Source organism: Myodes glareolus, chromosome 20 (assembly GCF_982192425.1).
Source record: "Myodes glareolus chromosome 20, mMyoGla1.1, whole genome shotgun sequence".
Classification (NCBI taxonomy): domain Eukaryota; kingdom Metazoa; phylum Chordata; class Mammalia; order Rodentia; family Cricetidae; genus Myodes; species Myodes glareolus.
In genome coordinates, this window is record NC_142045.1 from 26,661,283 (window position 1) to 26,684,929 (window position 23,647).

Below are 23,647 nucleotides of genomic sequence, written 5' to 3' on the forward strand. Positions count from 1 at the left end.
CTTTTTTCTGGCTCCTGCTCCATGCTGCCTCACAGCCTTTCCCGTGTGTGTGTGTGTGTGTGTGTGTGTGTGTGTGTGTGTGTGTGTTTCCTCCACGATAAAGAATGAGAACATATTATTCACCTTGGCATCTGCAAGTGCCCCTCATGTTTATTGGTAGCTTGTCTAATCACTGGGATTTATGTGTCTATCTTCAAAGCATCTATACAAGTTAAACAAAAACATAACCCCAAACACAGAGTTAATAATGATTCCTAAGAAAAATGGCCTTCTCAGCTGTTCTCCTTTCCTGGCTTTGCAGCCTCTAAATAATTTAAATGGCACATCGAGAATTTATTTTTTTAATACTGTTTTCTAAATAGGAATTTTGAGAGCATTTCTCATTATTATATTAGTTGAGAACAAGAATTGTGCAATCTCTTATTTCTTTTTCTGTAGTAGAGCTGCCCAATAAATATTAAACACTGATACCACCATTAAAACTGTGAAATTATAAAGAGGAAAATGCAGAAGACTTTTATCTTTTTGGAATAAAATTTATGGTTTAAGAGAGGCAATAAGAAAGGATTTATTTATACCTCTTAGGTTTACAGGAGCACGCTAAATCTGGTAGACATTTACAGGGCATGTAAATATGAAATGGCTGGTATCACCTAAAATTAGTCTAAGAAACAGTGGTGGAGTGCTCCTAAGTTGGACTGTGCCTTGTGGAATCCACAATTCGCCTGTGCATGTAGTGCCTTGCTATGCTTCAAGGTCTTTGCAGTAATATAAGCCACCAGTCCTCTGAGGCCTGACCACTTTGGCTACAATAAATCTAAGTGACTTCTTTGCATGCCTAGGATTTTATGGAACTCATGTCCAGAGACATCTACAGAGAAAATGGTCTCTTAAAGATGTTCAGTTTTAACACCCAGTAGTCAGAGGAGGGAACAAAACTCGCTGGCAACTAATCCCCTGTCTTTGCATCAGCAGTCAAACTGGCAGGAAAACCTGCATGGTCGCGACCACTAATAATTTTTATTATGCCAGTTATTATAAGTACAATGCATTCAGCCAACAGGGAGAGATAGGACTTTTAGATTTCTCCTTGGCACCCGCCCTCCTGCATTTGTGCCAGATTTCTGTCCGCTAAATTCTACGCCGCACATCTGTTTGTTAGCCAGTGTCGTCCTTGGCCCATACAAACATTTCTTTATGTGATCAGGATGGTTCTCAGCCCCAGTGTCAGCACACTTCTGCTCCACTAACCCTTTCCAGGAGACAGTCTAGCACAAGGAACAATCCCATTACGCCCGCATAGTGTTTCATCGGTTACATTATCTCCCATGATTTGATGCAGGTAATTGAAATCCCTTTGTTTATAAACCTATCTTGGATTAAACATTCATGGCACCTACACAGTGGACAAAAGTTCAAAAACGTACCTCACCTCTAATGAAAGTTTAATGGAATCTGCTCAGAGCAGCAACTGTGGAGCCGGAGCTCTGTGTTCCAGATGCCTCTTCTCTCCACAGTAAGGCTGCTTCTCCCATCTCAACAGCCTCCTCATTCTAAGTCGTCGCTTTCTCTAAATGGACACAGAGATCTCAGTCCAGGAACAGAGTCCTCTCGGGCTGGATTTAAATGAGATTACTAGGGAAATTTTATTTCTTAACAGATGGAGGGGAATCTTCAGGTAAGAATCATAGGTAAGAGCTGTCATTGCCTCATTCCTCCAAAACAGGGGTCCAAGGTGTGGGAGCCAAAGATATTTATGTTTGTTACATGACAAGTTTTCGTCATAGACTTACAGTTAAAAGGCCTCCCGCACATCTCTTGCTGAGAGGTTCTAGCAAGGTGGGGTCTGGGGAGGTGTGAGGATGTGAGGTTTGAGTAGACTCAGTGATTCACCTGCTGTTTTCTCTTTCACGTACAGGTTGAGAACCAACAGCACAGATTCTCAGGTAATTGCTTCCTCAAATCCAGTGTGTTGTTTCTCTAGCTGCTTCTTCACACAGTCACACTGAACAGCATGATTTGCATGTATGCAGTGCACACAATGTCACCCAGGCTCCGGCATTGAACATGTGGAACCATTAGGAAGGTTAAAAGCCCGTGGGAGAGGTTTTCTTCATAAATTTCTCTCCATTCTTCTTTTTCCTATTTGTTTGTTTGTTGAGACAGGTTTCCCTGTGTAGCTTTGGAGTCTGTCTTGGAACTCATTCTTTAGATCAGGCTGGTCTTGAACTCACCGAGCTCTGCCTGCCTCTGCCTTCCGAGTATTGGGATTAAAGGTGTCACCACCACTGCCCGGCCTCTCCCTACTTTCAAGGACTATTTTTCACCAATAAGCACACCATATTGCTATTATTTAGGAAAAGTGATATAAGAATAGAAAAGTTCCTACACTTGTAAAACAAAGCTACACTGTAGCAACTGAGTGTGGTCGTGTCCCTAAAGAAAAGTAGTTTTAATCATAATTAACTTTATTGGCTTCTGAAAAATTATTTTCCCTCGCCGTTTTCAAACAAGGGGCATAAAATTATATTCTGGTGTTGTAAAGGCATTTTCCAGTTTCTTATACAATATGAAATGAAAGATGTTTGTAATCCATATAGCCTAAAAGCGTAAGGTAATGACCTTGAATTTCAGGATATACTTCAATCTCTGAACCAAGGCAGCACAAACCATTAAGGTAAGTTTTTTTCCTGGCACTAATACATGTGATTAAGCAATTGAATTGTCAGTAGTTTAACTGCACGGCTAAAGCACTTCCCTTCTTGTGAAGAACTTGTAAGCAAAGCCTTATTTTTTCTAAAGCCCCCTTAGCCCTAGTCTAAATTAGAATCAGGAAGATAATGTTTCTACTTTAGTGCTGGAAATATTAAATTTTGATAGTTACCACTGGGGAGATAGAACACTCCAAAGATAAGATGGCTTTCGAAGGGAAGGCATAAATAAATGCCAACTTATGGCTTGACACAGGATGGGAAAGCCCATTGGTATGAAGGTGATGATTTTCCATTCGGGTTACAAAATTCATCTCAGCCCATCAGCTTCTGTGAATCAGATGCTGTGTTCATGAGATAAGAAAGCATCCTCACCTCTAGGAGAACAGAAACACTAAGAAGGCAGTGGCCGGGAAGCTGTTTTCAGAACACTGGTATAGGAATGAGTCAATTAAGGGCTGATGTTAACTAACACAGAAATGCCACAAGCATAGGTCAAGAAATGCAAAAATAGATTTTTTTTTAAAAGATGGAAGTGAGTGTTTTAGGAATCACAGTCCCTTGAGGGGACAAATGAATCAGAAAGAATTAAGGGCAAGGGTAGTACCCAATTCTTTGATTGTCCGGTTAACAAGATAACAAAGATAACCTGGCCTAGACGGATAACTCATTCAACACTTACAAAATGCTGGCATCCCAAAACAAGACGTGGTGACATTTGTATTCTTCTCTAAACGTACTTTCAAGTCAAGGTCTTGGTAGCATTAATTATGTTTCCATAGTTACAGTTCACTTCCAGTCCCATCAAACTCAGGAGACACTCCTTTGATACAGACACTGGGCCTTTCCAGCCCTTCGGGACTGTTTATCACAGCCTTAGACAGCTTTAAAAGTGAGACGACGCTTTCCGAACACTGGCAGACTTAGAAGCTAGGTCTTCACTAGCTGCTTGCTTTACTGGCGGATGTCATTTCACACAGAATCGTGATGGCAGCCATGTATCTGCTGAGGAAACTGGAGACGGACCGGGAATGCTTCGGCCCAAAGGACAAGAACAGGTGCCATCCCGTAGCTTTTGTCCTGTCCCCAAACTCTCCACCGTCTCTTCAAAACCGAGTGGTTTGCCCATCTCCCCAACGATGGCCACGGTAAGTAGAGTGTGTCAATTAAACACGAGATGAAATGTGATCTTCCGCCAGCCAGTAGCACTGGGGAACTAAATCTCCTGTCATGAGAGGGTATTACGGAAGAAGAGACCACAGACGGCTGTTATTGGTAAAAGGAGTATACAATTAACATGACTTATTTATGGTGTTTGTCAAGGACACCGGTGGTGACTGTCTTTTCCTCACAGTTTCTAGGTCTCTTTACATCCTCAGTTATATTTGAGGGAGGGCAAGAGTTCCATTCTAATGGTTTGTTGTTTAGCATACACTAGAACAGGCCCTTTATTTGACAGATGGATGAGCGTGTTACAGATGTGTAAAAGGAACAGGCAGGAAAGAGAGAGACAGAGAGGCTTTCTAGATCTGATCTTAGAACAAGGCTTTGATCTCAGAAGGAAACCATTTGGAGAGCTGTTAATATATAGACGTCAAAAGAACTTGACAGACCAGGCATGGTGGCACACACTTTTAATGCCAGCACTCAGGAAGCAGAGGCAGGAGGATCTCTGTGAGTCTGAGGCCAGCCCGGTCTACATGGTGAGTTCAGGACAGCAGGCACTACATACAAGGTCCCTGTCTCAAAGCAAACAAACAAACAAAAAAGAACTTGATATATGAGGTGCTAAGGTGATCTGGCAACTTCTGGCCTCAGAGAGGGTTTACTGAATTCAAGTCTCGATCCTCATGAGAGTGAGAGTCTTGGCAGAAGCCTGGCCAGGGAATAAAACCAGAGGCACTCTAGAGGGACAAGCAAGCCTGGGCTGGAGACAAGGTCCTAGCTGTGAGAAGGAGCTTGTGCCATGGTCAGAAGACACAGCTGAAGGCTGTGAGTGAGGTAAGGTTAATCCAGGAAGAAATACCAGCAAGGGCAGGAGCTCCCTCTGATTAGACCGCCCTCCAATAGGATCCTTAAATCACAATGACACTCCAGCCTCCAAGACAATGTCCCACACTCTCACCCGTCCTCCAAATGTCTGTGCCACACACGAGAACCACAAAGGCTGAGGAGTGGAGTTAGAAGAAGCTCTTCCTTCAAAGGCTTGTGCACCTGGACCGTTGCAAAGACAACCAAAACCAGCCTAAGTGTCTCGGCAAAGAGCAGTAGGGTTTGCTGTGTGGTCAGACCCGTCACATACGTGGAGGCTGCAGCTTGTGCAGGGCCCACTGGAGAGCAACGAGCAGGGACTGAAACCACAGAACTATCATATAAAGTCTTCATTGGGCTTCTCGGGCTCCAAGGGTGGGTGCCCTTCCTCACAGGCAGCTCCGTCTCTCGCCCACCCTTCTTTCTCTTCTCTCCCTGGCTCACAGGAGATCAGGCAGACCCAAGACGCTCTACTTCATTTCTGGCTGTGAAGCCTGAGATGGAGTCTCAACTTGTGTCTTACGTCTCCAGTAAGCTGTTCTCGCTCTAAATAATGAACAGTAGTGTGCAATCCTGGGCGTGCTGTAGGCCTCAGAAGTTATGACGCCCATACTGTGATGAAGTTCAGAAGTTACAGTAATACACCTGTTCATGTCTGGTCCGGTACCTCAATGCTCCAAAACTCTTTTGTGTACCTACGTGACAAAAGGGAAGTTGCACATCTGATCTCATGTTGCAGCAAAAACACAGGCACTGTGAATGTCATAGCAACTACCTTTGTGCCTTGGGCTTAAGAACTATAGCTAGCTTCATATTAATTGAGCCCTGCTTCCAAGGTGTCCTATCACACACACACACATACACACACACACATACACACACACACACGAGAGTGTGCACGCATAATATTCCAGAATCTGAAACCCATGACATCCCGGGCTTTCTGGACGAGGGTCATTCGGCTTGTTTATGCATGTTACTTGAGAAGATAATGTTCTTGTCATCTGTAAGAAATTTCTATGTAGAGTATCGTTTTAAAATTTACATGTCTGAAAAACTTACCAACTTTTTATGTGGGAAGAAAAGAGAGAAAATTGTGATTCTATATTGGTATTTGCCTGTAAATAAAGAAGTAAATTCTGCAAGGCTTCCTAGGCCACAAAGGGGGGGGAGGGAGGCAAGGAGACAAACCAGAGGGATCCTTTTTTTTTTTTTTCACAGTACACATTTTGTACTCTGGCTTTTGAGCCACACAAAGTACTGTCTATTTTTAAAACACACACACAAATTTTAAAAATAAAAAAAGCACTCACAGATGTTTGGAAGCCTTGTGTTGGAGAGGCGGGGGAGCACAGATCTGCAAGCTTGCCTCACTAGCAAACACAAACAGTGGCCAGGGGAGCTCTTCCCCACCCTCCCGAAGGCGTTTCTCTCCCCTTGGAAAAGGCTGTAAAACAAAAGATTCAGACCCGTGCAGTGGAAACAGAGTTGATGGAGTGTTAAGGAAGTCCCAGAAGTAGAGAGAATTGATTTTTCTTTAAAAAAATGAATTTGGATTTATTCCCATTATGTGGCCCAGATGCTCGCGTGTCCTCTGAATAGCGGCCGCATTATTAAACACACCTTGGGACTTGAGCAGGGAGCTCTGGGAGTCTGAGGGCGCCTGTTCCGGGGAGGAGTCTTGGAAGCTTGACCAGCTCTAATCAGCATTTCGGGAGTGCAGCCGCCTGGCAAATTATCAGAGCCTCGGAGTCAAAACACTCGCCGAACGTCTTTTGTGTTGCTCTTGCTGCTCATGACGCATGACGCTTTCTGACAGGCCACCGGGCTGTATCTTGGCTGGGAATCCCCCAGGAAGCGGGGTGGGATGCAGCAATTCACCACCCGCCCCAGCCTCACCTCTCCCTTTCCTCACCTTTGGTTGTCTTTTGTCTCCAACTAGAGCTTTTACCCTCCCTGACTTGGTGGATGAGATGATGTGACAGCCGCTGATGAAACAGAAAGAGTCACGACCCCTGAGCTCTTACCCAGTCCTGTCTGATAGTTCTCCAGCCCTGTGGTCCACAATCCCTATCCTCTTCCACTTCCAGACTTGGACACCCAGCTTGAAACACATTCAGGTCACCTATTATTGGCAACCAATAAACAAACCCCTGATATAGCTGCAAAACTCCCCACAAATCTCATAGTAAAAAAGTGCTATCAAGAGACCAGCGATGGGGGGCTGGAGAGATGGCTCAGTGGTTAAGAGCATTGCCTGCTCTTCCAAAGGTCTTGAGTTCAATTCCCAGCAACCATATGGTGGCTCACAACCATCTGTAATGAGATCTGGTGCCTTCTCTGGCCTGCAGGCACACATGTAGGCAGATATTGAATACATAATAAATGAATAAATATTTTAAAAAAAAAGAGACCAGCGATGGACTCTGCTGGAGGAATAGCAGGTGTGTGTGTGTGTGTGTGTGTGTGTGTGTGTGTGTGTGTGTGTAAGAAGGCAGAAGCTGGTACACTAGCATGAGGTCTGGCTCATAGACAGGGAGTTCTTGATTTTCTGCCTCTGCATATCCCTCTGAGGCATCTTAGGACCCATTAGTGAAATGGGCTACGAACTTTCCATCACACTTTCTGCCCATGAACCTGAACTGTAGAGTTTCTATAAATGGAACACCTCCTATCAATAGGCAAACCTTTACTCTGATTTCTGCTGGGTTTGAGCAATGGAGACTGCTAAGGTGAGACTGCTGGGAGAGAAAGGACAGTCAACAAGGTGAGAATGCTCCTTTCTGTAGCTCGAGACCCCACTCCTCCCATCTCGAGGTCATAAATTATGACTCCCGCTCTTGTGTTATGGGTAGGCCACCAGAAACGACCACAGTTAACAACCAACTGAAGGTCTTATTCCAGCCAGCCGGGACCACAACCAGATATTCTGGGATCTAGCTGGGTGTAACCCTGAGTGTCCAGAGCGCAGGATTTTGGAGGTAAAACCCACATCCTGGCATCTTGCTTGGCAGCTGTGGAGGTGGGACAGGGTTCTTTGCAGAAGAAACAGTTCAGCAGAAGCTTGAGTGGTGATCTCTAGGAGGTCCTGCCCGGAAAGACTAAGTCCTGACCTTGAGTTCCTAGAATAGAATGGGTAATTTCCCTTGGGATTCTCCATCAAGGAGACCAGATTCCAGCTAAACTTCAAAGGGCCTCAGTAAGAATCCAAGATGGAGGAATGTTTGCACCGTCTTGCCCTGTCACCGCTGTGTGCCCTGAGACCCCACACAAGTACAAACCACTGTGGTGACCCCACACCCACAGGTTCCTAAATAGTCTTGTACTTGTGACAAAATCCTTTCTTTCCTGGCTCTACGTCCCATCCTAGCAGAGGATGATTGTGACAACGACAGTGATCATCATTCACACAAGTGCCACACAGACACGTTCATTGTGGATTGACTGCATCCATATCCAGTCCAGATCCTGGGTGTTGGGAGAATGATTGAGCACCTGCTTGAATGTGTACGTTACAAATACGAAAAAGCTAGCCAATGGAAATAGAAACGTTATACCCTGTGCTTTAGTGTGCTGAGTAATAATGGCCATTTCAGCCATCATTCACAGCCATTTGTATCTAGTTCCCAGGCAGCATAACAAATAAATATCCTTAAGTGTGGTCCAGATTAATTGTATTGTAAGTTATCTCTGATATGAAAATGAGCATCACATAAGTAAGCATCTTTGTCACACTGGCTGGGGAGCCTCCAGTTCCCTGCTCCTGAGCACCCAGTGGTGCAACTGAAAGGGGAAGCTAAGCTGAGGGTGGCAGCCAGCAACAGCAACAGGAAACCTGGCTGGGTTTGCAGACAGTCTCTGCTGGGCTTTCTTCCACACCGCATAGACAAAGGCACACTGGCAGGCAGTGCTTTTGTGTGGATGGTGACATTCTGCATTGGCTCAGCACTCGAGTTTCCAAGGCCCCTTTCCATCCCTCTCTTTCCACAACCTGCAAGATATTCAATGAGATCAACTGTCCCGTTTTTCAGTGTGGAAATAAGAATGCTTCCATGGTCAGTGAAGTCAGGACCAGTTGCGGCTTCTCAGCCCTTGGGCTGGAAACTGTTAATCCCATGGGTTTGAGGAGAAAGAGCATTGATCCAAATCATGACCAAATTAATTAAAGCAAGTTATTTATTTATTTATTTATTTTGATTTTTCGAGACAGGGTTTCTCTGTAGCTTTGGAGTCTGTCCTGGAACTAGCTCTTGTAGACCAGGCTGAACTCGAACTCACAAAGATCCACCTGCCTCTGCCTCCCGAGTGCTGGGATTAAAGCCGTGCACTACCCTTATTCTTATGCATGGGCTGTCTCACTCTAAAGATGGGGTTCAAGAGATCAGCATTGGACCCGGATGAGATAAGGGATTTTATAGTTCAGGAATAGGGGGTTTCCAAGTGGGGTATTTGGCAGGCAAGTAAATAGAGGGTCACAGAAGTAGAACGTACACACAACAAGTTGGTCATAATAACCCCCTGAAACAAAGACACGGTTGCAAGGTAGTCATAACAAGTATTCATGACAAAGGGGTCGTAACAATGGGTGGTCATAGCAATAACAAGGCAGTCTTAACAACAGGCAGTCATAAAAACCCCTTTGAAATAAAGACATGTTCACCATTCCTATAACTGGCAGTGCAGAACAATTTGTGGCTAAGATTATAGGTGGGGCAGAGCTCAATCCTTGAGAAACAGGTTTAATCATAAACAGAAATGAGCCTAGTTAATCCTTACTATAAGATGTCTTTTGAGCCTAAGATGCAGGTTTATCCAAGTCTTTCTTCTGGGCTATCCAAACTCTGCGCCTGGGGGGAACACTTCTCATTGGTTTGCTATGCTTCTCTTGCCATTGTAGGCCAGTGGCCTCTTTACCACAGTATGCACCTTGTCTTGTATTTCCAAAGGCAGCTGTTGGGCATCTTTGCTGCTTTTCCTTGCTGCATCCTTGCCCTGAGAACCAGCTCAGAGAGCTGGGCTCTGGCTCCCCAAGAGAAGCATAACCTTTTCTTGAAGGTGGTCACATAGGTGGATAGAAATCAACTCCAGCTGGGAAAGCAGCCTCTGGGCTGGCGTGGGGAAGAGCATGTCAGATTCAAGCTTCTCCTAATTCTTCTGCAAACCCAAGGGACCTGCTCTATGCAAAGCTTGAGAAAGGTACCATGGCTCTGGACCAGTTGGGCTCTAGAGTCTATTTGTTTAACACTGCCCAATGTCCATTTGATTTCTTTGACGCCATATGACATGTGATTTTGCTTCTCACTAGAGGAAGTGGTAAAAGCCTTCTACAGCAAGCCTGTGCTCAATTACAAAGGCAGTCTCATCTAGTGAAAATATTAATTGAGTAGTGATTTGGACACCAAAATAAAAGGAAATATAAAGATGGAACACATCGCATCAAAGTGGCAGAGATCTTAGAGGAATGGGTGCAACCCTGATGTTTTTGCTAGTTTGGCAACGGCAAGCGCCTCCCTTCTCTGCCTCCAGCTCCCTAGTCTGGATAAAAGGAAGATGCTAAGTGTCTTAGTTTCTTTTGTTAAGTTTGGCTTATAGCATCAGAGGGCTTCATTCTATCATGGCGGGGACATCATGCGAGAGCAAAACAGCCAGGACGCATAAACTGTGATTTAAAAAAAAAAAAGTTGACGGAAGCAACTCAGAAAGAAAGGGTTTATTTATACTTACGAGGGCAGCACACTATGGCAGAGAAGTCAAAACATCCAGGCTTGAAGCAGCGGGTCATGACCTGGCCCAAAGCAGGGGAAGCAGAAATGAGAATGCTTCTGGTAGCTTCTCTTTACACAGCCCAGGATCCCAGCTACTTTTAGTGAGCTGTTCTCTCTTCAGTTAACACAATCGATATGATCTCTCACAGGCTTGCCTCCCAGGTATCTGCAGATCCCTCCAAGTAACAGTACCTCCTCCTAGAACTAACTTCGTATAGTAACTGTAACTTGCTCCAAACTCAGTCCCATGCTCGGAACACATAAAATTCTTGACCAAGCATTTACCAGCCTAGTTCAAATCCGGCCTCTGCCACAATGCTTTTCTGAGTAATTCAGTTTCAATATTCTCTCCTCCCCTTTTTATTTCATGGCACTTTTACCATCCTATGGAATGTCACATAGTGTAGTCTGTGCATAGTTTCGGGGTATTAGACTACTAACGTAGCCAAATCTCATGCCATATTAAGTATACGTTGTGACTGTTAAGCTTTTGACTATGAATAGTGAGATAGTTAATTTTCATAATCAAAATGATTTGATTCAGAATCACCTAAGAGACGGAGGCAGACCTTGAAATATGCCTATGAGGGCTTTCTGGGGGAATTTATTGTGGTGAAAGACCTTTCCTGAATGTGAATGGCACTATTTCGTGTGCTGGAGGCCCTGCCAGAGTAAGATGGGAAACAGGAAAAATAGCTTAGCTCCGACAGGTCCCTGTCCACCCTTCCTACCTGTTCTTCTCTGTTATGTCTTTTCCCTGAGAATATGGGATTGAACAGATAAAAGACAGGATTAAACCTTCTGAACCCAGGAACCAAAATGACAAGTTCCTCTCTCTCTCTCTCTCTCTCTCTCTCTCTCTCTCTCTCTCTCTCTCTCTCTCTGGAAAGTCCCCACGCAGATCTCAGTGTACTATAAAGTGTCCAGGAAAATATGCAAGACTTCTTGATGACGATCATTAAATTCACTATTGAACTAAGGACCGGAATATGGGGTCCTGTCTGCTTCATCTCCTCCCCTGTATCAAGAGAGAAGCCTCAGCAATGGGAGAAATGGACGTTGTGGAGTCAGATAACAGGGCAAGAGGCACAGGAGAGAGCTGTGGTCTGTGTCGGAGCACACAGTGGAGTTGGCAGAGGACATGCGACACAGAGACACAGTCAGATGCACTGAATTTCCGGAACTGTTCTAAGTAAACCTGTTGGGAAAGTTTTGCCCGGGACTTTTATACGATGAAAACCGGAACTCAAGTCTGAGGCAAATCTGAACATAGACGAGAACAAGGGTGGATGACTTCACCAAGAGGGTTGGGTCCAGGACAAATTACCTTGGGCTGACTTGTTCACTTCACTGTTCTTTTCACCCTCTTTTTCAGATGTTGCAAAGAAGTCTCTTTGGAAATGCCGTCCACGTCCTGGGCAGTGACTGGAGGAAGGCGCATTTCAAGTTTCACCGTCCCTTCTCGGACCTGGCTTTTGCTTTACAAGTAGAAAAGGTGACAGCTGGCTCAGCCATTTCCAGTTGCCAATCTCCTCTCGCTAGTCTATGCTTCGTTATGGGTGCACGTATCCTTATAATCAAATACAGAAATGAATGTGTAGCTCTGAATGATGAAAGACTTTTCAATGCTACCAAGTATTGTTCAGGCTCTAGCCAAGCCCGCGTCTCTTTATTCCTCCAATTCTTCTCAGTTCTCATTGCGCTGCTTCTCTCCAAATTTCAAGCCCCCAGAAAGATTCACAAGGCCGAAAGAACTCTACAAACTCCTTCTGGCTTGATTGAAATATCAGGAATTCATGTCAGAAGTCACTAGTCACACCTATATTTCAGGAGCTAGTCCACTGGTTTCCTGCCTCCCTCTGATGTGAAAGTGTGGTATGAAGCAACATGCAGTGACGACAAGAAGGAGAGAATCTTGACCCCAGGCATTAGGCTGACAGCAGGAAGACAGTCACTGTAGATTCTAGCTTGGTGATGGTGTCCAGCTGTAGCCCATAGAGATGGTCACACAGAGGAGTGTGTCCCTTTGCTAAGCCCCAAGGGCCAGCAGGAAGGGAAGGTTGCAGCGGAGCACAAACAGTGACAGCATCCCATTCCAAGATTTACTCCTTGTGATGCTGGCCCCGAGGTCCCGCCGGGATGGTACCCAGCTGCAGCCTTCCTACCTCACTGGTCTCTTTGCCCACTTCAGGGAGGTGCCCAGAGCGTTCAGATGGCTGTGCAAGGTTCCATCATCAAACACTTACTCTTTTCCAGAGAGGAAAAACACCGCAGCCTTCACAGGTAGGAGAACTGTGGTTAGCACAGGAGAAAGATGGCCTAATGAATCTAGAATGAAACTCTCCGGTAGCTTCAGGAACGATGTCTGACCCTTTATAACAGAAATGGCTCAGGTTCTCCCAGAGGAGCGGGATCACTCCGGGAGGACTTCTCCTGAGGTCACATTCAGTGTTCACCTGCAGAATAAGCTTGACAGACTCCATGTTCTACTGCAGGCCACCTGCCAAGGAAAACCAAGCATCAGGTTTCAGGGGTGCTCATTTTTCCATATTAGGTGGGAAGGCCCAACCTAACAACCCTAGAGAGACTCAAGCGGCCATTAAAAAGCCGACAATTGGAGGAGCCATCTTCCTTCTTAACCTGGCGCCATGGAACCTTGTTCTCTGCTTGCCTTTTTGTTACAGAATCAGCTCACACTTAGAAACTAAGAAACCTCTCTCGTGATTCCCTATGTTAGATATTAAAGGATTAAAAATCAGCCAAAGGCATCTATGTATCCTCCAGCCAGATAAGGTATATCACCCAAAACAAGAGCTCAGGGTGCAATACATTCTAAGATCAGGAAAAACCACATTCAGTAGAGACAGAGCCCAGGATGTAAATTCTTTATGCAAGGGATTTATTAAGGGGGTGCCCTCTGGAGACCGATATAAGAGGGGGAGGAAGCAGGACAAGGAAGGAGAAGCACCTAAGGAGGTAGGGATCCCCAGACATCTCAGTGAGCTGCAAGGCGGAGCTAGGGAACACAGGCACTCTTCAGTGTGCCCGCCTTTAGATAAGAGGCAGGACAGTCATTGTCTTGGGCCCTCCAAAGGGAAAGAAAGTACATCACTTAGTCATTTTGCTAAGTGACTCCACGCCATTAGGAAAGTTGAAAAGTAGGAGTCACGGGAGCAGGACCCAGAGTAGATGGGGGACACACCCATCATGTGAGAGTGTAAGATTTCTGAACTAAAACACACATTTGCTCACTACATAAGCGTACAGCCTAGCAGTTGATCTGGGCTAGAACATCAAATACAGTGTAAATAAGTCACTGATCTGGTTGTCCTGCTCCGTGTGGCCTTCCTGGACCTTCCCCCATCACAAGTTCCTTCTCCTCCCTGTAAGGACATCATCTTTCTGTCATTCTATCTGCGCAAATTTTGCAGTTACTCCGTCCCATCAAAGAGCTGGGCAAGCTATGCAAGTAACTGCTAGCCTCTGTCCGTGTTTCTTTGTGAACCAAATCTTAAAAATTTGAAAAAAAAAATAAGCAGAGGAAAGATTGCTCCCACTCCCCAGAGAAGCTGGAGGTCCTTGGGGCACTGGTGTACCCTGAGGTGTGATAGGAAAGACCACAGACTCAGGATCCAGGTGGCCTGAATGACTTAACTCTGTATCTCACTCCCTCACCTTTAAAATGAGAATAAATGTGGTACTGCCACAGAGCACCTTCGTGCATTAAATGACTTAATGTGTGCTAGGTACTTAGTGAGGTGAGGCACGGCTCAGGGTGAGCTGACACGGGGCGGGGTTGGGGGAGGGGGCGTGACCAGGTGGAAAGGGAGGTGCAACGTGCCTGAGGGAGGAGCACCGGAAGGGAATGTGCAGGGAGTCCTTGGGGTTCCATCTGGGAAGAGGCTTTACAAGTGAACATGTGGGAGGCGAAGCTGCAAGGATAATTTGGGATTGGACTTGAAAAATAACTGTGTCAGTTGGCAGCATGGTCAGGGCTACCTGTTTTGGAGTTCAGAGCCAGCCAACAGGGGAGCGCTAGGATGGGACAGGCTGGTGTTGCTGAGGGAGCTGCCTTGTTGTTGCCCTGAAGACTGCAGTTATGGTCCATGCAGATAGGCCGGGCTATCCTGCACCACCCTCACAGGGCAGGCTGAGAGGAGAGCCAGGAGGCTGTCCCCCATACTCGGAGAGGGACACAAACATCAGAGACCAGGTTGCTGATTCCACTGTTTTTTCCCTGGCTGCCTGCACTGCAGCTTATGTAACCTGAGCCAGCGAGAGCAGGAGCGAGCCCTAACTGCCACTCTGGCTGGCATCCTGTGGACTGCAGGGGCAGCTCAGAAGGCCATCGTCTGTTTTGTCACCAGAGACATCCATAGTGCTTCGATTCTTGACTGCTCTAGCGACAATTTCATTGAGAGGGTAAGCGCACTCCAGCCCGTGTGTGAGCTAAAGAGTCAATGAAGCTTCAGCATGTACATGGTCATGGGAGCCCAGCCCCCACGGAGGATCTGAATTAGCTAAAGGGACCTTCAGAGATGCAGTCACCAAGGGCTGCAAGTGCCTGGTAGCCAAAATGGCGAATTTCTCCTTAAAGATGGTGGCTTTCTCCTAAAGCTCTCTCGAGCCAAGAATACACTGCATTTGGATAGTGGGCTTCAGGTTGTCTTAGTTAAATGTGCTGCTCAGCTCTGGGTTTGATACACACCACCAAAAATTGGAAAAAAAAATCCACATCTGAAATCAACATTAGCTACATTTCTCTATCCGCTATCATAAAAATAGTTAAACTCCATCGGGGGAAAAAAAAACTGCACACGGTTTTATTATTTGAGGTACCATAGTGACTTAAAATTGAAAGATGTAACAGGGATGGCATTGCCACCTGGCTTTACCATGTGTGTTTTCTCTGGCCTTGTGCTTGATGCCAGTTTTGGGCAATGTAATTTTGTAATGAAACAAACCCCCCCCCCCCTTTTAGGTAATAACAGTGAAATGATATCTCGTAGAGAAACCTTTCATCTGCCTTTTCATTTTTTATCTTCAATTCCTGAACCGTAGCTCCAGCTGTTTGAATTTTCAGAGAGAGAAGCTGCTGAGAAATTCATCTATGATCATTTGCAATGTGTAAGTGTTTAAACGTTGAGGTAATCCCTTTATGCGGAACTGATCTTACGGAGATCTTCCTTCTTTCGGAAAGCATCTTCTTAATGGTGCTTGTTAAGAAAACCAGGTCATTTGAAGGGCTGAGGAAGGGCAGGACAAGGGACAGACAAGCCTGCTGTTCCCTCCTCCCAGCCTGGAAAGAGGCCAGATCACACAGAGGCCACTCACGGATGCCTCCTTCTCTTCAGCTAATCAATCCCAGAAACTAGCACCTTTCAGGCTGTATTCCAGGATTGCTTTAGAGAGAAGAAAAACGTTAATGCAGGTTTACCTCATCTAATGAGTAGCAAGCTAGAATGGAGGAAAACTAAGGTGACTGGAAGACGGGTCACACTGACTTCAAGTAAGTGACTTAGGGCCTTGCGAAGGCAGCGCTTCTAATGGCACCATCAGAATGTCCACAACGGCATTGCTTCTTCCCCACCCTGGGTAAAGAGGGGACAAAGCAGTGGATAATGATGGCAGAGAAGTGGAAGGTGCTTTTGAAAGACTTCAGTCGAGGAAAAGAGAAAATGAAGCATGATTTTCAGAAGAATTAGAAACCTAGAATGTATGTAGAGGAGAATTAGCAGGCTAACCACGCAGCTGTGAGCTGCGGAGCGCATGGGTGGAACTGAGATTTTTTAGAACTCATTGGAAAGGCAGTAGAGGCGGGGAACTGAAGCACCAGGACTTACACACATCCTGTAGACGATCTTGGTTACACTAATGTAGACAGGGGTTCAATCAGAGGATTCAAGCTGAGGCTATAAACATGTTTCCCCGTAAAAACTAAGAATTGGGCACGCAGGGAGGCTGCAAGAGCAGGATCGTAAGTTCAAGGCTAGCCTGTGCTACACAGTAAGACCTTGTTTTTTCTTTTTGATAAAATAAAAAAGAACCTGGCAGGCATGAGTAGGAAATGCCTTAGGCCCATGAGGACAATCCAGTGCCAATGGAGAGGCAGGGGGATGACCCAGTCAGCCAACCCACGCTGGCTATTACCACAGTCCCACTAAGGAGGAGCAGGCACCAATTCCTGAGTGAGGGGGAGAATTCCCTTGGGTAAGGCTACACACTGCAATCAACAGACCTTCATCACATCCTGCTTACTATCAGTCTTGTCTGTCCTGCACCCCGTTTTAGTTAGACAGAGATTTCAACATAGAGATTTGAGGGCTGCTTGTGTGCAAGAGGACTATTGCTGTCAACTGAGCCACTGACACCCCCTCCGTCACCCCGCCTCCTCCATCAAGAGAAACGCTGAGACCCTGGACCCCCTCCTCCTGCCCTGCAAACACACAGATTGACGCACCTAGGAATGTGACCCTGTTTGAAAAGGAAGTCATGTAAAGGTGCAGTCAAGATCAGAAGAGGTCGGACTGGATCAGGGGGAGCTGGGTTCCAGCAGCTGATACTTTTTAAAGGGAAAATGTGCAGACTGATTCATGGGAAGAGGGCATGAGAACCAGCGAAGGCAGAGAAACGTCCGAGTAATGGGCCCGTGAGCCAACATGTGCTAATGGCCATGAAGAAGAGATGAGGGCAGATTCTTAAAGCTGGGGAAAGTCAGGCTCCTTTAAAATCCAGGTTAGTAGTCTCCTCAGCCTTCCCATTGAGAGCCGCGCTGGGCTTGGAGCATGAGTGTTGTTTCCAGCCTCCAAGGCTGTGGTATTGTTGTAGCAGCAATTAGGGAACTAATCCACCACAACCTTCCAGTTAGCCTCAGGCCCCACACTGCCCATTTCTCTTACACCCTGAAGACCACCCATTTGAATTCCTGTCTGCCGCCTGCGCCACTGGTACCTGTTCTCAGGCCTGGGGGTTCTGTGCTGTAACAGGTTACATGTATGCGTGTAGACACGCTATTCCATGAAGAAAAATAAGGTGCCCTAGCAACACCCTTCCTGCTGTTGTACCTTCCAAGGAGGCTCTAGCTCTGGACACCTGGGAGGCCAGCAAAGCCTGCTTTGTCGTAAGAACACTGAGAGAAACCTAAGATTAAACTAGCCCCTGAGAGGCTTGGATTTGATCAGGCAGTTTGGATATGATCCACACAGTCACGAATTATCATTTGGAAGTTCTAAGCAGAACAGCCTTAAAGAGGGACAGATTCTATGGATCCAAAATATTCCAAGAACCAAGATGTATACTGTACATCATTCCATTTAACCATTGCAACAAATCCTGCCGTGAGAGGGATGCAGTATTTGTTGCAAGTTTTAGATAAAACTAAAAGAAAGCCGGGTGGTGGCGCACACCTTTAACCCCAGCACTCAGGGAGGCAGAGGCAGACAGATCTCTGTGAGTTTGAGGCCAGCCTGGTCTACAGAGTGAGTTCTAGGACAGCTGGAGATACACAGGGAAACCCTGTCTCAACAAAACAAACAAAGAAGCAAACAAACAAAAAAATCCAAAAGAACCTGATGAATAAAAAGTGTCTTTGTGCACCTGTCAATGCCAAAGCTCTTTCTCTGAGTCTCCTGCTCCTTCAGAATTCAATGGGGTAGCTAGAAAAGATCTGATCAGCAAACCAGGTCAGCTCAGTGTAACACCAAGGGTTCTGCGAGGGAACAGACTGTACATCATAGCCATGATTTAAAGAACATCACCAAAGACAAGTAGAAGAAAGAAAGGCTAAGTTGAAGACTAAGAGAATGTTGGCCCGTCGGTGGCCTTCAAGTGGAGAAGGAAGTGGCTGGGAAGAAGAGAGCCTCCGCTCTTCCAGGACCTAGGAAGGGGGCGGGCTTTTGCTAGACCTAAGACCTTGATGTCATACCCACACGTGTGCCCTCTACCCTCTATCAGCAGTGTTTTTAAGCAAAGGCGTTGGTCTCATTTTCCAGTTCCAAGGTGAAGGCAGCCACGGTGTCATCCTCTTCCTCTACAGCCTAGTCCTCTCCAGAACGTTTGAGAGGTAAATTTCACAAACATCCATGTGGGCATTGACTACAGGAATGGGGGCACGTAGGTGTGAACTTGGTAGGAAAATATTCTCATTCCATATTTTATGCAATGGTTATTCTTCTGCCGGTGTGTCTTCTCTTTAGTTGGCTCATCCATATGAATAGGCAGGGTGTCTTTTATGGATATTTTTTATCCACAAATTATCCCCTCAGATGTCTAACTTTTGTATATGCAATACAAAGTTCTGTTCTTGGCACGATGGGAAGTGTAGCTAAGAGACGATGGGGCGCTCATCTTCCGTGGCTTCCACCCTGGGGAAGATAGCAGATATACCCAGAAATAGTGGACAAAACCAGGCAGCACCTGACAACCCAAAGTGGCGTAGAGATAATGATTTCTGGTGGATTCCAGAGGAGGCAGGTTCCTACGGTAACCATAGTTTCTCCATCACCCCTGAAGTCCTGGTCCCAGTCCTCTGAGTAGAACCATGGAGGGCATGAGCAAGGGACAGTGGCCTTGTTACTGCTGCACTCCCTGGCATGACCACTGTTTCGGACCAGATGCTGACAGCTCCCTTCATCCTGCAGGCTTCAGAAGGACCTGGACATCAGCACCACTCATCTCTTGCAGCCTCGTGCTGGGAGCATCCTGTGCAGGCAGGTAGGCGGGAAGACTTTGCATCTCTTTTGTAGACTCTGAACCAGGCTTCTTTTTAAAGTAAGTTCATTTTCTCCTTGAGCAAAACCTGGCCATGCTGTCTTTGAAAGATGAGATAAAGCTACCAGAGCCTACTCTCTGGTTTCCACAGTCCTTCCTAGAGTCCCCACAAAAGCCAGAGATCTCAGAAACATGATACCTCGACAAGACTCACCAGGTATCCCTGGTATCTGAGAAAACAAATGGCGGACATTTTAGCTTCATGCTTCCTAAGTCATAACAATGGAAAGCACAGTTAAAACAAATACAAAGGAAGAAAAGTCTGCACGTGGGTGGGAGGAAAAGAGAAAAAAAAAAACCAAAAACCCCCAAAACTGTGGTTTTAATTCTACCAATTTCATATCACACATATGCTTTTCCAGAACTATGTTTGCATAGCTGCATTCTTTATAGTAAAAAAAATGGGCATTTAAAATGATTGTTTTATCATTTTGTGTTGAGGGTTGAATCTAGGCCCGTAGGCCTGATAGGCAAGCTCCCTGCCCCAGAGCTGCCTCCCAGACCATTTCTGTGATACTTTTTAAAGAAAACAGTCTCCATGTCCTTGCTATCTATAATGTAAATACTAACCAACTATTCAATCTAGGCCGTTATCAATATGATTTTGACTGGGAGAGCAAGTCCAAATGTCTTCAATGGCTATGAGAAAGGAAGGTCTGGGGAAACATTACATGGAGTCCTGGCCCGCAGTGACGTTGGCTACTTGCAGTGGGGTAAGGACACTTCTGAGGATGACCGACTCTCACAGGTTAGTGCTTTGATTCTTAACTCTATAACCAGAATGCAAGTATTTTGTCATGCTTAAAAGTGTCAAATCTGAACCTCTTTTCCCATTTGGTACGTTTGGTGTACCTCCCTCCATATCTCTCTCTCTCTCTCTCTCTCTCTCTTTCTCTCTCTCACACACACACACACAGGGTCTAAATGGAAGCATCCAATGCTATGCCCTTCATACTTTATTTCCCATGTTTTAATGCCTACATATAGTAGAAGCCACATGTGAACACTTATTGGAAAACAATATTTGAAATACACAGATGAATAGAAAGAAGTTTCCTTTCATGTCCAGGTAGCCACAGCCCAGTGGTTGGTGTCCTCCAAATCCATTACTTATGCAAATTGCAAATGAGTGTACATGTGCCCCCTGTTGCTGATCATTTTTTTACAAAGACTAGAACCGGGGCCCTGTTTTTGACATGCCTGTCACAAACGTCTTCAACTCAGGGGATGCACACCTTCTGATGACCAGAAAGCAAACCGTGCATGTACAAGCAGAGAATAAGAAAGAGAGGGTGAGAAGGCAGGCACTTTCTCCAGATCACGAACCAAAGTTGCTTAGGATGTATTGCACCGTGGTTTTCTTCCTGACGCCTGGAGAGGCAAGGACTCTGGAAAGCAGCAGCTCTCTGGAGTAACCCTGACACTACCTGGAGGTAATTCCCTCTGATAGAGATGCCCATACCCATCCTCTCCTAATCCTGCTGTCCTGTCTACCAGTTCTCCCGTTCCTGCTACAGGTACCCTTCATGAGTACAGAATTTCTCACAAGGAGCCATCCAATTCATAACCTCACCTACCTCTCTACCTGTGTCCAGCTGTTATGTGTGTGTTATTCACAAGCCCAGCATCTTGTGCATGTGTCTGGGTGACATCAAGAAAATAGCATCTGACTGACAGGCTGGTAGCTTTTTTGCACAAATATGTTTTCAAAGTTTCTTTACTGTTCCTTAATTGTATAATCCAAGTACATCACACCACACACACACACACACACACACACACACACACACACACACACACAAATGAGAAGTGCCAAATAAACTAATAGAAATGAACTCCATTCCATTCTCCAGCGGTCTATGTTTTCAGAAATGCTTTCTGCTCTTTTTCTTCCTTGTGTGTAATTCTATGTTACTCTCCTGGATTCTTTCTCACATTTATCTTCATACGCTAGTGAGAATCTGGCCTTTAGTGTGTTTGATGGCTGCAAAGAATCCCACTACATGAACGGCAAAGACTAAACTTGGGTGCATCCTGGATGAAAAAAGATGGGTTATAGTCATAAGGTCCCTAATCACGCTTTCCAGAAAACCTGGGGGTTCACTTAAGACCTTAGTAAATGAAAAAAAAAAAAACAGTGAAGAAAACTCAGGCAGAAGCAAGGGTTCATTTTACATATTTTGCTTTTCTGTTAGCCATACATAATCACTACATATCTACGGTCTATTATTGTCTATGTCTCAGATCTCAGCAATGTGTCAAGATCCTGTTTTGCAAAAAAAAAAAAAAATGAGAGACATAGTCTAGATCAAGTTCCAAGGGTGGAACACACAAGTGACAATGATTTTAGGGCCTCATCTATTGTGACAAAGCCCTTTCACAACATTGTAGTTTATAACTTGTGCATTGCCCCTGAGTCACTTGTGCTACTATGGATATTTTTCCTTAAATCAACTCAATTTTAAGATTGTTTTTAACCTTCATTGCTATGGTGATATAAACCAAGCAATTGCTTTTCCCTTGTATGCATTTAAATAAATAGATACTTGTTTTAAAAGTTTCTTCTCATGCCACTGGCTTCTATGCTACATGCCACGTGTCACATGTCACATGCCACATGCCAGCAGTATTTAGAAGCCTTGGTGCAAAGGCAAGGTAGGTCCTACAGAGGCAGAAATAATCCTACCTGGAAATCTACAGCTATTGGAGACCTCAGCAGGGGCAAGACCTGCCCAGTCACTTATCCTTCTGAGCTGATGACTATTGAGTCTCTCCTGATTTCTGAGATAAGGGACGGGTGTGAAGCAAACAGATGGAAAGCCAAAATGTTCTGTGCACATGTGAGACTTTTGACAGACGACAGTGGAGAGCATTCTAATGCTTCAGTCAGCCAGGCTCACTTAGCATCACTTAGACGGAAGGATCCGTGTCCAGGTACAAAACTGAGTCCTAGGTGGGCCTCACGTGGCATATGCTGATTATTCTAGGAGAGTGGTTCTCAACCTTCCTACTGCTGTGTGATGGGGAACCTCCTTTAGCCAATGACCTTTGAGAGGCTGGACTAGGTTGGCCATGGCCTTGGGTATCAAAAAGATGCGGGCCCACCCGCTTGCTCTCGCTCTCGGCTCTAACACCCAAATGCTGGATTCTGTTCCTGTTCCCCCATTGTGATCTATGTTGAGTTCTCCCTTAAATAAAGAACCCCTTATTATATCCTGGGATTACTTTATTCACCTTCCCCTTCATCTGGTGTGTCCCCTTCAGCTGTGACCATTTAATACAGTTCCTCAGGTTGGGGTGACCTCAACCATAAAATTATTTTCATAAAATTAGTTCATTGCTAGTTAATAACTGTAATTTTGCTACTGTTATGAATCATAATGTAAAATCTGTGTTTTTGTGGTTTTGATGGTCTTAGGTGACCCCTGTGAAAAGGTTGTTTGGCCTCCAAAGGGCTCTCAACCCAGAGGTTGAGAACTGGTTTTCTAGAATAACGCGATAGCAATGATATCAACCTGACTGCAATCTAAGCCTATTCATTCTGAATGAAAGTTCTGAATGATCCATGCCTGGGGCATCCTCAAACCCCACTAACTTCCTGAGTATGACACTTATATTGCCACCTAGAGTGCCACATTGTTAAGTTTTTAACGAGAGTACCTGCCTTTTCATTTTGCATAGGGTCCTGTAAGCAAAAAGCCATGTAGACCACAGTGTTACTTCATCTGAGGGACGCTGGGCGCATGACCTCAAATCTCCCAGGTGATTCTAAGAGTCTGTGAGGGCGAGAAACCCCTGTCCCGTGTAGGGCTTCTCAGCTGTGGGTACTGGGGATATTTGTCTATAGTGCGGAGCTCTGCTCCACACTGCAACCCACTAGATGCCAGCTGCTCCAATCCCGTCATCACAACCTCAAACATTTGTAGCCATTTTCAAATGTCCCCTGGCGGTGGTGAGGACAGAATTGTCCCTAGGTGAGAATTACTATTCTGGAGGAAGGAGGGAATTCAATGAACTCTTTTGACTCTGTGATTAAATCCATGGTGGGAGAGACTGGGAAGCCAGCTCTTTCAACAGAACCTAGAAGAAACAGCATACCGTCGTCTCGTTCGTGCTGGCGAGGTGGGCAGCCTTTTGTTCCCTTTCAACGTTTGCAAGGCTTTGGGGGACGAGCCGCTGGCTTCAGCTGAGGCTAAAATTGGACAGGTGTTTGCAAAGCAGCTGCTAAGCTGGTCGGAGGAAAAGGACCACATCAGAGAAAATGCCACCACCAAGAGGCAGAGCGCATCAGAGTCAAGAATTCGCAGGGATCCAGCGTTAAACCATGCTCTAAAGAACATTACCTGCAGAGCCTAAAATATCCTCTAATAA

General features: G+C 45.5%; 1 protein-coding gene across 2 annotated transcripts in view; it reads left to right on the forward strand.

Annotated features, from left to right (window-relative positions):
• The first annotated feature begins 1,574 nt into the window (after positions 1 to 1,574).
• The window catches only part of Mindy4b (MINDY family member 4B), a 30,284-nt gene continuing 8,211 nt past the window's right edge, over positions 1,575 to 23,647 (forward strand). Inside the window, exons 1-10 of one of the 2 annotated variants that reach the window (XM_048424855.3) lie at positions 1,575 to 1,678; positions 1,919 to 1,946; positions 3,692 to 3,859; positions 11,883 to 12,002; positions 12,699 to 12,790; positions 14,764 to 14,929; positions 15,569 to 15,634; positions 18,499 to 18,569; positions 19,147 to 19,219; positions 19,863 to 20,024. In XM_048424855.3, the coding sequence (XP_048280812.3) occupies positions 1,575 to 1,678; positions 1,919 to 1,946; positions 3,692 to 3,859; positions 11,883 to 12,002; positions 12,699 to 12,790; positions 14,764 to 14,929; positions 15,569 to 15,634; positions 18,499 to 18,569; positions 19,147 to 19,219; positions 19,863 to 20,024 (1,050 nt within the window). Of the gene's footprint in view, positions 1,692 to 1,918; positions 1,947 to 3,645; positions 3,860 to 11,882; positions 12,003 to 12,698; positions 12,791 to 14,763; positions 14,930 to 15,568; positions 15,635 to 18,498; positions 18,570 to 19,146; positions 19,220 to 19,862; positions 20,025 to 23,647 lie in introns of both variants that reach the window. The other variant, XM_085676492.2, reaches the window with a different exon arrangement.